The 15,964-nt window shown below is 36.5% G+C and overlaps 1 protein-coding gene and 1 pseudogene across 1 annotated transcript; one reads left to right on the top strand and one right to left on the bottom strand.

Annotated features, from left to right (window-relative positions):
• The window catches only part of LOC114621670, a 27,129-nt pseudogene extending 26,794 nt beyond the window's left edge, over positions 1-335 (bottom strand).
• A 9,578-nt stretch (positions 336-9,913) lies between these two features.
• Positions 9,914-10,858, top strand: LOC114621717 (olfactory receptor 502). Its single transcript, XM_028768075.1, has one exon. It carries the CDS (start codon positions 9,914-9,916, stop codon positions 10,856-10,858), a length of 945 nt encoding a protein of 314 aa, XP_028623908.1.
• The last annotated feature ends 5,106 nt before the right edge of the window (positions 10,859-15,964 follow it).

Raw genomic sequence — 15,964 nt, 5'->3', positions numbered from 1 at the left:
GGCCCAGGCCTGCATGGCCCAGGCCTGCATGGCCCAGGCCTGCATGGTCGGGCAGCAGCAGGTCCCACATACAGGAGAAAGTCTGGAGTAAAAGCCTTGCAACAGCAGCCCGGTGCCCATGCAGTGCTCTGGGACTGCAGTAGAGGCAGATTCTTGGGAGCTTCTATGCTGGTGGTTCCCAGACGGGTCCCACATACATGAGAAGGTCTAAGGTTCCAGATGCTGGAATCCTTGGAAGCAGCAGGCCCCAGAAGACACGTGGAGTCCGTAGATTTCCAAGGATTTCCAAGAAATTTATTTTTCATGGCGTGGTAGTTGGGTCTAGATGTGTGCATCCTCCGTAGAAGCCAGGGGGGCTGGCTTAAATAGGGAGGGGGAAAGAGGAGGAACTGGGTGGGAATAACCTAATTAGCTATGCCCCCAGGCCCCTCACCTTAGGTGACTCATGAATATGGAAATCTGTTAGTCATGCTTTCTACTTGGATGATGCAAACCTCTCTGGGAGGGCTACTCTGAGCCAAACATGTCTGCAAGGAACAGGTTAATGGAGATATAGGTCACATGTGGGAGGGGTCTGGAATCTGGGAGCTTGGGGAGATAAGTGCCATCTCTGACAGGCCATGTCCCTGTTGGGTCTCCAGCTATCTCAAACCCAGTGCTCTACTGGGGAGACCAAATCATCCCTTTGCAGCCCCACAGTTTTCTATGGTATCTTCTGCACCTGAGATTCTGTCTTTTATCTGTTGTATTCTGTTCGTGATGCTTGCATCCATGACTCCTGATCTCTTTCCTAGGTTTTCTATCTCCTGGAGAGTCTCCCTTTGTGATTTCTTTATTGTTTCCACTTCCATTTTTATGTCCTGAATCATTTTGTTCAATTCCTTTACCTGCTTGGTTGTGCTTTCTTGTAATTCTTTAAGGGATTTTTGTGTTTCCTCTTTAAGGGCTTCTACCTGTTTACATGTGTTCTCCTGTTTTTGTTTGAGGGAGCTATTTATGTTCTTCTTAATGTCTTCTTTCATCATCATGAGAAGTGATTTTAAATCTGAATCGTACTCTTCTGGTGTCATGGGGTATTCAGGACTTGCTACGGTGGGAGAACTAAGTTCTGATAATGCCAAGTAACTTTGGTTTCTGTTGTTTATGTTCTTGTGCTTGCCTTTTGCTATCTGGTTATTTCTAGTGCTACCTTTACTTATTGTCTCTGACTGGAGCCTGTCTGTCCTGTTATCTTGGTTATATCAGAACTCCTCAGAGCCCAGCTGTCTCTGTAATCTTGTGATCCTGAGATTTTGGTTGTGATAGCTCCTGGGAGTCAGGCTGTTCCTGGGATCCTGAAATCATGGTGTTCCCAAGCTCCTGAGATCCTGTGATCCTATTATCCTATGTTGCAGACGCAGCTGCAGACCAGAAGTGTCCCAAGCCACTGGCCTTGAGGGAGTTCCTGGGTTCCCTCAGGTCCTAAATTACTCCCTGTTTGCCGGTGGGGTTTGCGGCCTATTCACCTATAGTCCTGGGTGAGTTAGAGCTCCTGGGAGTCCAGTCTTTTCTGTTATTTTGTTTGTTTGTTTTTTATTTTTTTTCCAAGAAGATTTAAATAATCTCATGCATTCTATCAGATAACCACAGACTTGTCTTCAATAACAACAAAAACAACCAAAATCTAACATACACATGGAAGCTGAACAACTCTCTACTCAATGATAACTTGGTCAGGGAAGAAGTAAAGAAAGGAATTAATGACTTTTTGGAATTTAATAAAAATGAAGGCACAACATACCCAAACTTATGGGATATAATGAAAGCAGTGCTAAGAAGAAAACTCATAGCTCTGAATGACTCTAAAAAGAAACTGGAGAGAGGATACACTAGCAGCTTAACAGCACACCTGAAAGCTCTAGAACAAAAAGAAGCAAATATACCCAAGAGGAGTAGAGGCAGGAAATAATCAAACTCAGGGCTGAAATCAACCAAGTAGAAAAAAAAGAACTATACAAAGAATCAACAAAACAAGGAGCTGGTTCTTTGAGAAAATCCCTTTCTTTCTTTCTTTCTTTCTTTCTTTCTTTCTTTCTTTCTTTCTTTCTTTCTTTCTTTCCTTCCTTCCCTCCCTCCCTCCCTCCCTCCCTCCCTCCCTCCCTCCCTCCCTCTTTCCCTCCCTCCTTCCCTCCCTCCCTCCCTCTCTTTCTCCTTCCTTTCTTTTGTTTTTTTTCTCATTTCTTCCTTTCTCTTGTTTTCTCTCTCCTTCCTTCCTTCCTTCCTTCCTTCCTTCCTTCCTTCCTTCCTTCCTTCCTTCCTTCCTTCCTTCTTTCTTTCTTTCTTTCTTTCTTTCTTTCTTTCTTTCTTTCTTTCTTTCTTTCTTATCTATCCAATATAGTCTACCAGGAGTCAAACTGGAAAAGGAAACTTCAGTGGAGAAAATGTCACTATCAGATTGTCTAGTAAGCAAAAATCATTGAATCTTTTCTTGACTGATGATTTATGATTGCAAGTGCCATCCATCAACAGCTGGAATAAGAAACCAGTCTGCACAAGATAGTAATTCTATTCCTTCATGACCTCTTCTTCAATGACTCTCTCCAAGTTCATGTTTGATTTCCTGTCCTGACTATCATTCATAATGTGCTGTAAGATATAAGATGAAATCAGCTCCTCTCAAAAAATTGGTTATCTGATTGTGATATAACTTTGGATCTTGGTATCTTTATAGGAAATTATCCATTTCATTCAGAGTTTCAAGTTTTGTTGAGTATAGGCTTTTGTAGTAGGATCTGTAATGTTTTGAATTCCTTTGGTTTCTGTTGTTATGTTTCCCTTTTCATTTCTGCCTTTGTTAACTTGGATACTGTCTCTGTGCCCTCTGGTTAGTCTGGCTAAGGTTTTATCTATCTTGTTGATTTTCTCAAAGAACTATCTCCTGGTTTCGTCAATTCTTTGTATAGTTCTCTTTTTTTCTACTTGGTTGATTTCAGCTCTGAGTCTGATTATTTTCTGCCATCTACTCCTCTTGGCTATATTTGCTTGCTTTTATTCCAGAGATTTTAGATGTGCTATTAAGCTACTAGTGTATACTCTTTCCAATTTCTTTATGGAGGCACTCAGAATTGAGTTTTCCTCTTAGCACTGCTTTCATTGTATCTCATAATTTTGGATATATTGGGCCATCATTTTCATTAAATTCTAAAAAGTTTTTAATTTCTTGTCTGATCTAGATATCATTGATTAAAGAGTTATTCAACTTCCATGTGTAATTCTCCTACTATTATTGTGTGAGGTTCAATATGCACTTTCGGCTTTAGCACAGTTTCTTTTATGAATGTGGGTGTCCTAGCCTTGGGGACATAGATGTTCAGAATTGAGAATTCATCTTGGTAGATTTTTCCTTTGATAAGTATGAAATGTCTGTCCTCATCTCTTTAATAACTTTTGGTTGAAAGTTGATTTTATTCGCTAATAAAATGGCTACTCCAGCTTGTTTCTTGGGACCACTCACTTGGTAAATTTTTTCTAACCTTTTACTTTAAAGTAGTGTCTGTCTTTGCAACAGATATGTTTTCCTGTATGTAGCAAAATGCTGGATCTTGTTTATGTATTCAGTCTGTTAGTCTATGACTTTTTATTGGTGAATTGAGTCCATTGATGTTAAGAGATATTAAGGAATAGTGATTGTTGCTTCCTGTTGTTTTTGTTGTTAGTGGTGGAATTATGATTGTGTGGCTATCTTCTTTTAGTTTTGTTGAAAAAAGATTACTTTCTTGATTTTTCTAGGTTATAATTCCCCTCCTTGTGTTGGAGTTTTCTGTCTATTATCCTTTGTAGGGCTGGATTTGTGGAAAGATATTGTGTTAATTTGGTTTTGTCATGGAATATCTCCATCTATGGTAATTGACATTTTTGCTGGGTATAGTAGCCTGGGCTGGCATTTGTGTTCTCTTAGGACCTTTATGTCATCTGCCAATGATCTTCTGCTTTTAGACTCTCTGTTGAGGAGTCTGGTATGATTCTGATAGGTCTGCCTTTATATATATGTTAGTAGACCTTTTTCCCCTCACAGCTTTTAATATTCTTTCTTTGTTTTGTGCATTTGGTGTTTTATTATTATGTGATGGGAATATTTTCTTTTCTGGTCCAATCTATTTGTGATTCTGTTGGTTTCTTGTATGTTTATGGTCATCTCCTTGTTTTGATTAGGGAAGTTTTCTTCTATAATGTTGTTGACATTATTTACTGGCCCTTTGAGCTGGGAATCTTAGGTTTCTTCTATACCTATTATCCTTAGGTTTGGTCTTCTCATTGTGTCCTGGATTTCCTAGATGTTTTTGGTTAGGGGTTTTTTATATTTTGCATTTTGTTTAATTGTTGTGTCAATTTTTTCTATGGTATGTTCTACACTTGAGATTCTGTCTTCTATCTTTTGTATTCTACTACTGATGCTTGCATTTATGACTCCTGTTCTTCTTCCTAGGTTTTATATCTCCAGGATTGTCTTCCTTTTTGATTTCTTTATTGATTTAATTTCCATTTTTAGATCCTGGATGATTTTGTTCAATTCCTTCACCTGTGTCTTCCTGTATTTTTTTTTAAAAGAGACTTATGTCTTTCCTCTATTGGCTTCTACCTGTTTACCTCTGTTCTCCTGTATTTCTTTAAGGGAGTTATTTATGTCCTTCTTAAAGTCCTCTATCATCATCATAAGATGTGATTTTTAAATCAGAGTCTGGATTTTCTGGTGGGTTGGGGTGTCCAGAGCTTACTGTGTTGGGAGAACTTGGTTCTGATGATGCCAAATGGACTTGGTTTCTGTTGCTTATGTTCTTGTGCTTTCCTCTCATCATCTGGTTATCTGTTAGCTGGTCTTGCTGTCTCTGACTGGAACTTGTACCTCCTGTGAGACCATGAGCCCAGGGCTCTAGGTATGTCAGCACTCCTGGGAGACAAGCTCTCTTTGGTGGGATTAGGGTGCGGATTCCTGTGACACATGATCAGCTCCATGGCATACACAGAAACCAGATAAATCATGTCCCCAACTGCTCAGTGATTCCTGGGTACTGTTGTCTTAGGTGATTCCCATTTGGGCCTGGTATTGGGCCAATTAGTGGTGGTCTCATTTGTGATCTTAGGTGTGTCAGCCTTCCTGGGAGACCAGCTCTCTCTGGGTGGGATTGGAGTCCAAATAGTTGTGGCACAGGGTCAACTCCAGGGCACAGATGGAAACTGGAAGGATCATGTTCTTGAAGATCTTTTATTATTGAGAATTATTTTGACTATCCTTCATTTTTGTTTTCACATATGAAAAAGAACTTCTCTTTCCATGTCTGAAGAATTGTGTTGGAATTTTGATGGAGATTGCATTTAATTTGTATATTGCTTTTGATAAAATGGCCATTTTCACTATGTTAATTCTACCAATTCAGAGGATGGGAGATCTTTCATTCTTTTGAGGTCTTCTTTGGTTTCTTTTTTTTCAGAGCTTTCATGTTTTTGTTGCACACTTCTTTCACTTGCTTGGTAAGAGTTACACTAAGATATTTTATACTATTTGTGGCTATTGTGAAGGGTGGTGCTTCTCTAATTTATTTCTCAGCTCATTTATCATTTGTATAAAGGAAGGCTTCTGATTTGTTTGAGTTAATTTTATATCCATCCATGTTGTTAGAGTTGTTTATCAGCTATAGGAGTTCTCTCATGGAATTTTGAGGGTCACTTATATATACTACCATATAGTCTGCAAATAGTGATACTTTATCTTCTTCCTTTTAAATTTTTAACCCCTTGATCTCCTTTTGTTGTCTAATTGCTCTAGCTAGAACTTTGAGTACAATATTGAATACATAGGAAGAGAATGGGTGATCTTGTCTTGTCCCTGATTTCAGTGGGATTGCTTCTAGTTTCTCAACATTTAATTTGATGTTGGCATTTGGTTTGACATGTATTACTTCATTTCTTTCATGAACAAGTTATCACTAAGTAAAGAGCTGTTTAGTTTCCATGAGTATGTGGGATTTCTTTTGTTTTTATTGTCATTGAAGACCACCATAATCTTTGGTGATCTGATAGAATGCATGGGATTATTTCAACCTTTTTATATTTGTTGAGGCTTGCTTTGTCTTTGATTATATGGTCAATTTTGGAGAAGTTTACATGAGGTGATGAGAAGGAGATATATTCTTCTGTTTGGTGTGAAATATCTGTAGATATCTCTTAAACCTATTTGCTTCATAACTTCTGTTAGTTTTACTGTGTCTCTGTTTAGTTTCTATTTCAATGACCTAGCCATTGGTAAGAGTGTGGGGGGGGTTGAATTTTTCATTTTTTTTTCAATTTTTATTGTGTCAAGTTCATTGTGTTTTTTTTTTGAGGTTTAGTAAAGTTTCTTTTATGAATGTGAGTGCCCTTGTATTTGGGGCATAGAGGTTCAGAATTGAAGCTTCCTCCTGGTGGATTTATCTTTTGTTGAATATGAAGTGTCCTTCTCCATCTCATTTGATAACTTTTGGTTGAAAATCTATTTTATTCAATATGAGATTGTCAACTCCAGCTTGTTTCTTGGGACTATTTGCTTGCAAGACATTTTTCCAGCCTTTTGCTCTGAAGTAGTGTCTGTCTTTGTTATTCAGGTGTGTTTCTTGAACGCAGCCAAATGCTGGCTCCTGTTTACATACCCAGTCTGTTAGCCTGTGCTTTTTTTTTAATTGGAGAATAGAGTCCATTGATATTGAGAGATATTACAGATAGATGATACTTTGTTCCTCTCATTTTTGTTTCTGGAGGTGATATTATGTGTGTATTGTTCCATTCTTTTGGGTTTGTTGTGAAATATTTCTTGTGTTTTCTTGAGTGTAGTTACCCTCTTTTTGTTGGAGATTTCCTTGTAGTATTCTCTGCAGGGATGGGTTAGTAGAAAGGTATTGTTTAAATTTGTTTTTTTTTTCGTGGAATAACTTGGTTTCTTCATCTATGGTGCTTTAGTGTTTTGCTGCTTAGCCTGGGCTGTGTTCTCTTAGGGTCTGTATGACATCTGTCAAGCCTCTTCTAGCTTTTAGACTCTCTGTTGAGAAGTCTGGTGTAATTCTGATAGGTATGCCTTTATATGTTATATGGCTTTTCCCCCTTACTGCTTTTAATGTTTTTTCTTTTTTTCTGTCCATTTAGTGTTTTGATTACTGTGTAAAGGGAGGATTTTCTTTTCTTGTCCAATCTATTTGCTGTCTTTTAGGCTTCTTGTATATTTATGGCCATCTCCTACTTTTGGTTAGGGAAGTTTTCTTCTTTAATTTTTTGATGATGATTTCTGACCCTTTGAACTGGGGATCTTACACTCTTCTACTCCTCTTATTCTTAGGGTTGTTCTTTTCATTGTGTCTTGAATTTCCTGGATTTTCTGTGTTGGGAGCTTTTGCAAGTTGTCTTTTCTTTGACTATTGTGTCAGTATCTACTATGGTATCTTCTAGGCCTGAGATGCTCTCTTCTGTCTCTTATATTCTGATACTTGTGCTTGCATCTTTAGCCCCTGGTCTGTTTTTTAAGTTGTCCATCTCTAGGGTTGCCTTCATTTGTGTTTTCTTTATTGTTTCTATTTCCATTTTTACCTCTTGGACTTCCTTGTTCAATTCCTTTACCTGCTTGATTGTTTTTTTTTCTTCTTTAAGGGATTTATGTGTTTCCTCTTTAAGGACTTCTACCTGTTAGCCTGTGTTTTCCCATATTTCTTTAAGGGAGTCATTTACAACAGCCTTAAAGGCCTCTATCATCTTCATTATATGGGATTTTAGGTCATCATCTTATGTTTCAGGGGTATTAAGGTATCCAGGGCTTGTGGTGGGATAACTCATTTCTGATAATGATGAATTTCATTGTGTTCTGATTTTGTACTTGCCTTTTATGTTTTCTGTTTTTATTTTATTTTATTTTTTTAGTTTTTGATTTTTAAAAGATGTAATTACCAATCCACTATTAGATTATAGGAGTCAGAATCACAGTGTAGAAATCATTTTGTCCCTCAATCTGTGCTATAACAATTGAAAAATGAGAATAAGAAAAGCATCTGCATCCTAACATCCTGTAGATATTCTCTCTATATAAATTGCTTAGTGTAATAATAGTATAAAGGTAGGCAAATAGGAATATTTGGCTGCTATTATTGTAGTGATTGTCAAAGCACCACTCCAATAACAGGGATACAAGTGGTCCTGCAATTAGGATTTGCAAGAGAACTAGAGTATCACTGAGTCTTTGGGCTGAGGAGTTAGTGTTATCACTTGACCTAGCTACATCAAGAGCTCTACTCAAGCATGAAACTTGGATTGTATTTCCATTGTTGGGGTCATCCAAGTCATTTTAAAATTCTACTTCTTTATGCAATTTTAAGACATCTGTTTTCTGACTTCATATACAATGATGGAAATCTCAAAATATTTGTTATTTAAAATTTAACTTTTTATATAAAGTTTCATTTTATGTTCCCTTGGGGTACTGGATGGCATATGCTAAAGATGACCAGTTAAATATTTATTGATAAATATATATTGAATGAATGAATGTAGTTATAGTTTTTATAGTTGATGTTTAGCATTATTAATTTATTGCAATATCACAGTAAAAGAAATAATTGTTCTTAGAAAAATTTGTTATATGATTATGTAGTAAATAGTGAACAAATCATACAGCACTATGCATGAACACCTAGACAAAACAAAATAACAAATTGACCTCTTGAGAATTGACAGGAGCTTGGGAGCTTAGGTATTCTTGCCTGTGAATTGAATCACTCAATATCCATCAGAAGAAATAATAAAGCTCCATGATAATTTCAAAATTCACATTTGAATCTTTAGCATCTTCAGAGATTGGTCCCCAAAGGAAACAAAAACTAAAGGATGGTAACATAACCACACAACATTTACTTTACTCTGAAGGAAGAATTAGTTCTCATTTCAGGTAGGACTTTGGCTTTTCGTAATGAATTTGGCTGAATCATTTTCATGTATGATCTGAGAAAAGTATTTATTGTATCAAAATAAATCTGTTTTAGCCATGGGTTAAGTATCTGTTATGTTTTCATAATAATTCTATAGATATATCAAATTATTTGGCAAAATATTTTTCTTTAAAAATAGGACAATATCTAAAAATTTAAAATAGATAATTTTATTGATAAATTAAAATTCCTGCCTAGTTGTTGTTTGAGTAATAAACTTATTTATGTAGAAAACTCTTAAAAATTTTTACAAAAAACCCATTCCAATCATTTTTGGTTTATTGGAGTCTAAAATTATTATTATTTAAATATATTATTATGTAGCTGATAAGTAATTGGTTTCAATTAGCTTTGGCTTCTAATTCTAACTTTACTGAATGTTACATAAACTAAATGTAAGTTAAACAATCTCTTCCAAAGATATTAAAATCCTGATGTAAATAATATTACATGAAAATCTTATATTTTATTAATAATGTGACAAACATTGCAATTTCATAAATTACCTATGTATATCTATACATATTTCTTAGATTATTCTCAGATATTTATACTTGTTATTTTAAGAAGCATGTAAAATATCAGGTACTATCCAATTCTTTCCTATAAAACTATGCATTTTCCCTAATAGAACCAGGATTCATTTTTGTTAATTTTTATTGACATTATATTTTTTGTATTTCAGTTTAAGGTACAATTGGTTAAACAAGATAACAGAAAAAGTAAAAGGCATATGTGAGGAAAAGTTTTTTCGTGTACTGCTAACCAATTTAAAATGCAGACTCATTCTGGAAGGCAAATAAGTATGGATGCTTGGATACATTTAAATATATTTGAATTATCTGTGCACTAAAGAAACTGAAACTACTCACTTATAAATCCTTCCCTGTACTCTCTCCATCACAGACTTCATCTAGGCTCAGCTACACTGTTCCATGGCTTTCCTGGAGGATGGGAACCACACTACAGTGACAGGATTCATTTTATTGGGATTAACAGATAACCCAGTCCTTAGAGTTGTCCTCTTCAACATCATCCTGTGCATCTACCTGGTGACTGTGTCTGGGAACCTCAGCACCATCCTTCTCATCAGAGTCTCTTCCCAGCTCCACCATCCCATGTACTTTTTTCTGAGTCACCTGGCCTTTGCTGACATAGGCTATTCATCTTCTGTCACACCCAACATGCTTGTCAACTTCCTGGTAGAGAAAAACACCATCTCATATCTTGGATGTGGCATCCAGCTTGGTTCAGCTGTTTTCTTTGGGACAGTTGAATGTTTCCTTCTGGCTGCCATGGCTTATGATCGGTTTATAGCAATTTGTAGCCCACTGCTTTATTCAAACAAAATGTCCACACAAGTTTTTGTCCAGCTGCTTGTAGGATCGTATATAGGGGGTTTTCTTAATGCCTCTTCCTTCACATTTTCCTTCTTTTCTCTTCTCTTTTGTGGACCAAATAGAGTCAATCACTTTTTCTGCGATTTTGCCCCATTAGTAAAACTATCTTGTTCTGATGTCAGTGTCCCTGCAGTTGTTCCCTCATTCACAGCTGGCTCCATCATTATGGTGACTGTGCTTGTAATAGTTGTCTCCTACATCTACATTCTCATCACCATCCTGAAGATGCACTCCACAGAGGGTCGACAGAAGGCCTTTTCCACATGCACCTCCCACCTTACTGCAGTCACTCTGTTCTATGGAACCATTACATTTATTTATGTGATGCCCAAGTCCAGCTACTCCACAGACCAGAACAAGGTGGTGTCTGTGTTCTACATGGTGGTGGTACCCATGTTGAACCCCCTCATTTATAGCCTCAGAAATAAAGAGATCAAGGGTGCACTCAAGAAACAGTTTGGTAAAAATACATTTTCTTAGAGACATCTGTTATTTAGAAAGACTTAGTTTATTAATAAACGTCTCTTGATGTAAGATTAAAGGGATGACTCTGATGGAAAAGATTGATGATAGTGTTAGCATGTGACAAGCTCTTCAATAAACATGGATGATCTAATTCCATTATACAAGAAAAACTAGAATTTTAATAAAGTCAATTTAAGTTTTCTAAATTAAGAGAAAAAATCTAATTATATAAATAGGTATTGCTAAACATAATTTTGATGTTACTTTAATATTTTTTAAGGTTGTTTATTATTAAGCATGTTATAGACAAGATCTTTATTTGTTGTTGTTAGGTTTCTTTAGACAGGGATCTCCTGGCTATCCTAGACCTCATGATGTAGAACAAGCTGTCTTTGAACTCACAGATCTGTTTGTCTCTGTCTCCAGAGTACTTAGATCAAAGGCAAGCCATACCACCACCTGGATCAGATTGGATATTAAAATTTCCCAAAAATCCCATATCATTTGCAAATTGTAGTGCTTTTGGGGAATACTGGAAATTTTAGAAATTGAGCCTACTTGCAATAATTCCTTTACTAGAGGCATGTCATAAAAGATAAATGTGACTTATAACTTTGTTTATCATTCTTTTAGGTCAGGAGGTGAGTGGCTTTGTTCAACCACACATCCTTACCATGAGGTGTAGAAATAGATCGTATTGATAGACTCAATCCACCAGGGACCGAGACTTTTGTAAACCTCTGTGCCAGGAATAATACTTTTCTTTGGATAAGTTGATTGCCTTAGCTATTTATTATAGTATGGGAAACCTGGATAATGTAGATGTCAATCCCTCAGACTGTGCTTTATTTAACACTCTTATCTTGAGATAAACCCAATAAATATGTCCATTTTATTGAATGATAGAAAGAAAGAAGAGACTAAAATTCCTAGAAATATTGTAGAAAGTATGATCTATAAGGATGGACCTTTTAGACTCAAAAAACTTCTGATCTGTGGTCTTTGCTCCTGGCTATGGCCTTATTGTGGAGTCTGCAGAGAAGAGCAGGAGATCCATCCCTGACTTATCTGTGAATTTCTCTGTCTAACAATATTTTCAAATTTCCTTAAATTATAATATGTGTACTAATCATATCCAGCTACCATTATCTCTCTCTCTAACTTCGTAGAGTGTCCCTACTCCTCCTTCTTTTTGCTTTTATACCATTTTAATTGATTTATACCATATTAACGCAAATATTAAGGTTAGTTGTAGGTTGGGGAACTAGCAATACAATAGATGCAAATAGTCTAGGAACAAGCACAACAATAAACAGAAATAGTCAAAGAACAAGCAAGGCAATAAATAAAATTCCATGAACACTCCCATGATCACTGTTTTAAAGGGCTTACCAGGATGACCAAAATATCTGAGCCAACTTCTCTATACTAGCCCAAAGTCATTTTCATCTCTGAAGCCCGCTTCCTTATTTTAGCCTAAAATTTAGATTCTTCTTTGAAATTACTTCCTTGTTCTATCCTAATATTTAGATTCCTGCCTGAAATTTTTTCTCGTTTTAGCCTAAGATCTCTCTTGATTGTAAGGTTGAGATTGTTATAGAAGACCCATGTGCTTTGATCAGCTATAGGCCTCTGCATTAACCACTGCCTTCTGGTTGGGTGGTGGAAGCGATTTTTTAAACCAAGATTGAGAACAATACAATCTTCTTTTCTTGTTTCTTGACTCTTGAGTCCCTGAACTCCTGGACTGCATGATCCTTTCAAGCTCTGTCCTGGGATAATCTGTGACATTCTATAACAGGCACAACATGTGGGATCTTGTGCTGGACTAAAAGAGTTCCTGAGTTTCCAAGAACCAAGAAAAACAAACCAAAATATTTTCCCAGAAGAGTCAAGCTTGTGTGTTTGACTATGAGATTTTGAAGAGGAAAGTTTTAGAATTTGTGGTCAGAGTCACACCCTGCTCTGCATGCTCATGATACCTTGGATGTCTTTTCCTTGAAGTTGTGATTACATACAGTGGGGGCAATCTTCAAATGATGGTGGTTATCACACTCATTTCTTTTTATGGTGTCTGCTTTAGTGCTTCAGAATAAAAGTCCATCTTTGAATATATTTTACAATTATATTTTTCAATCTGACATGTAAGGCAGTAATCTATGCCACTGGTTTGTGAATGAAAAACACTCAAAATGGAACTTATCTTCTACAATAGGATTCAAAAAAAATATTAAAAGTAAGAGACATGAGCTATGAGTTTCTGTTGAGTAGTGTGAGTAAAAAAGACAAACCAAAACACCAACAACAAAATTAAGCCAATTGAACATAGGAGATTGGTGTGTTAAGGCAAGGTGTATTCAACATAAGCCTACCTGGAAACCTAGGACTCTAGCAAGGACTTCAGAATGTCATTGAAGTCTTCTGGAATGTGGTACTATCTCTGTATAGCTAGTTGTGTGGATTCAATACTCACCCATGTGCATAGGTTTAATTTTGAGTTTTCAGTTACAACAATATCAGCATTGGTCATTTTAATCAATACAACGAGGATCACAACTAGAACAATTAATGTTAGGTTTGATATCAAAGTAGGGTTTACAGAATAACAAAACTGAAAGTATAAGTGTTGGCAGGAGGTGTGTGTTGATAGAGAGGATGAGCTAATATTCAAGGATTTGATAATCAGGAAGAAAATGCTACCTACATGGACTGTAGGTTTAATGTTCTTTGGGGAAGGGTTGGGTAAAAGCCAAAACTAGGTCTTGTTCCTGGGAAACAGGCTATTGGTAGACATCACACATGTTCTCAGGAAAAGAGGAAATATATTATATCAAGCCATGCACAGATAACAACTGCAGACTTCTAGCCATGGCCTTGTGTTCAATATGGTTAAAACTCAATGATTTCTCAGGATAAATTGAATAAATGAACAACTCATATTCAAATTTTTCCATCAATCACAAAGAAAAGTCATTGACAAGCCAAAAGGAATCTAGAAATACTAAATATAGAAGTTAGTGAAAGTAACATATGAAAGAAATGAAACCAGAAACATTTGGTTAATATTGATATGACACAACATAGGCCATAATATATTATTTTTACTAAAATGATCAGAGATACTTGAAATAGACATAGTGATCAAAAATGAAAAATAATGTGCTGGAAATATATGGTATCTTCTGGGTGATATGGCAAAATAATAACAGCCAGGAAAATATGTCTCTACTAGAGACCAGCAACCCTACCACTGAAAGCTCTGAGAATTTTGACATAGCCGAAGCACATGAGAAAGTGCTTAAACCAGCTTTGACATATATAAGAAAGTGCTTTAAAAAAGAATTAATATATCCCTTAAAGAAATCTATGAAAAACAAGCAGTGAGAGCAGTAAAGAAATAGTTCATGATGCAAAACTAGAAATTGAATCAATAAAGAAACACAAAACCAAGGGAAATCAGGAAATATAATTTAGTTACTTGAACAGGAACCCCAGAGACAAGCCTCACCAACAAAGTACAAGAGGTCAAAGAGAGAACTTCAGATATTGAAGTCCCAAATAGAAGAAATGGTTACCTCCATAAAAGCAAATGTCAAATCTAAACATCACACAGCATCAAGAAAATCTGGGACACTATTTAAAGACCAATCCCAAGAGTAGACATGGAGGAAGTAAAAGAAACCTATCAAAGATTTTCAACAAAATAATAGAAGAAAATTTCCCCAAATGTATAGAACATCAAATAATTGGACCAGAAAAGAAAAGCTCCTCAGTACATAGTAATCAAAACACTAAACATATATAACTGACAATTCTATTAAAATTACAAGGGGAAAAGACAAAGTAAGTTATAAAGGCAGACTTATTCAATTTTCACTCCATTTCTTAATGGATACTCTAAAAGCCAGAAGGGCTTGAACAGATAATCTAAAGATAGATTGTACAAAATCACAGGCACCATTCTAAACTACAATACATCCAGGAAACTGTCAATCACAATTGGTGGAAAATAAGACATTACATGCTAAAACCAAATTTAAGCAACATCTATCTACAAATGAAGCTCTATAGAAGGTACTAGGAAAACTCCAAGAATAGACAGTAATCACACCAAAGAAAACAGAAGAAATAAATAATCACAGGCAACCAAATCAAAAGAGAAGTTACCCCCCCTAGAACACACATCCCACTCCCACATCTTAGCAACAACAGCAACAATACTACAAAATGTGAATCAAAACACAGTGCTCATTTATTTTATTTTCTATTTTTATCATTAGTTTGTTTACTCACTTTACATTTGGATTACAGGCCCCCCTCCATCCTCTCTTCCATGTTTCACTCTTATGAGCTACTCCTGCTATTATCTCCTCCCTTTCGTTTTGAAGAATGGGAAAGTCTCCATGTGTGGAGCACACTAAGCCCCAGCAGCACTTAAGAAAAACTATCTTACTCAGGCCAGACAAGGGAGCCCAGCTAGGGAAAGGGATCTAAAGATAGACAACAGAGTGAGAGATAGCCCCTGCTCCAATAATTAGGGGATCCACATGAATATGAAACTATACCTGTTACAAGTATTTACAGGGCCTAGGACAAGCCCACACATGTTCTTTAGTTGGAGGAGTCCCACTGAACCAGGTTAATTGACCCTATAAGTCTTACTGTTGTGTCCTTGACCCATCTGGCTCCCTCAATCTTTCCCCTTTTCTTCCACAAGACTCCCTAAGTTCTGCCTAATGTTTATAGCAGAGTATCATTTACATGTCAGGGGTAGGCTTTCTCTCATGGGTTGGGTCTCAAGTTGGACCAGTCATTGGTTGCCTAGTTCCTCAATCTCTGTTAATCTTTGTCCCTGGAAATCTTATGGGAAGACAAATTATGGATCAAAGTTTTGTCAGTGAGTTGGTGTCTCCCTCTCTTCACTGGAAGTCACACTTAGCTACAGGAGGAAGCCATTTTTTTTGTCTCCATGTCCCCATCTTGTAGGAGTTTCAGCTAGAGGTAACTCCCTAGATTCTGGGGTCCTCTACTGTCAAGTATCCTGCCAGTCCAAGAGATATCTTCTCATTTGTTTCCCTTGTCTCCTCTATTCCTCTCTCTATCCATTTCCCCCTCTCCAAT

Source organism: Grammomys surdaster, unplaced genomic scaffold (genome assembly GCF_004785775.1).
Source record: "Grammomys surdaster isolate TR1022 unplaced genomic scaffold, NIH_TR_1.0 184, whole genome shotgun sequence".
In the NCBI taxonomy this organism is placed as follows: Eukaryota; Metazoa; Chordata; class Mammalia; order Rodentia; family Muridae; genus Grammomys; species Grammomys surdaster.
Note: the sequence above shows the minus strand (reverse complement) of the source record. Positions and strands in the feature narration are given on the sequence as shown.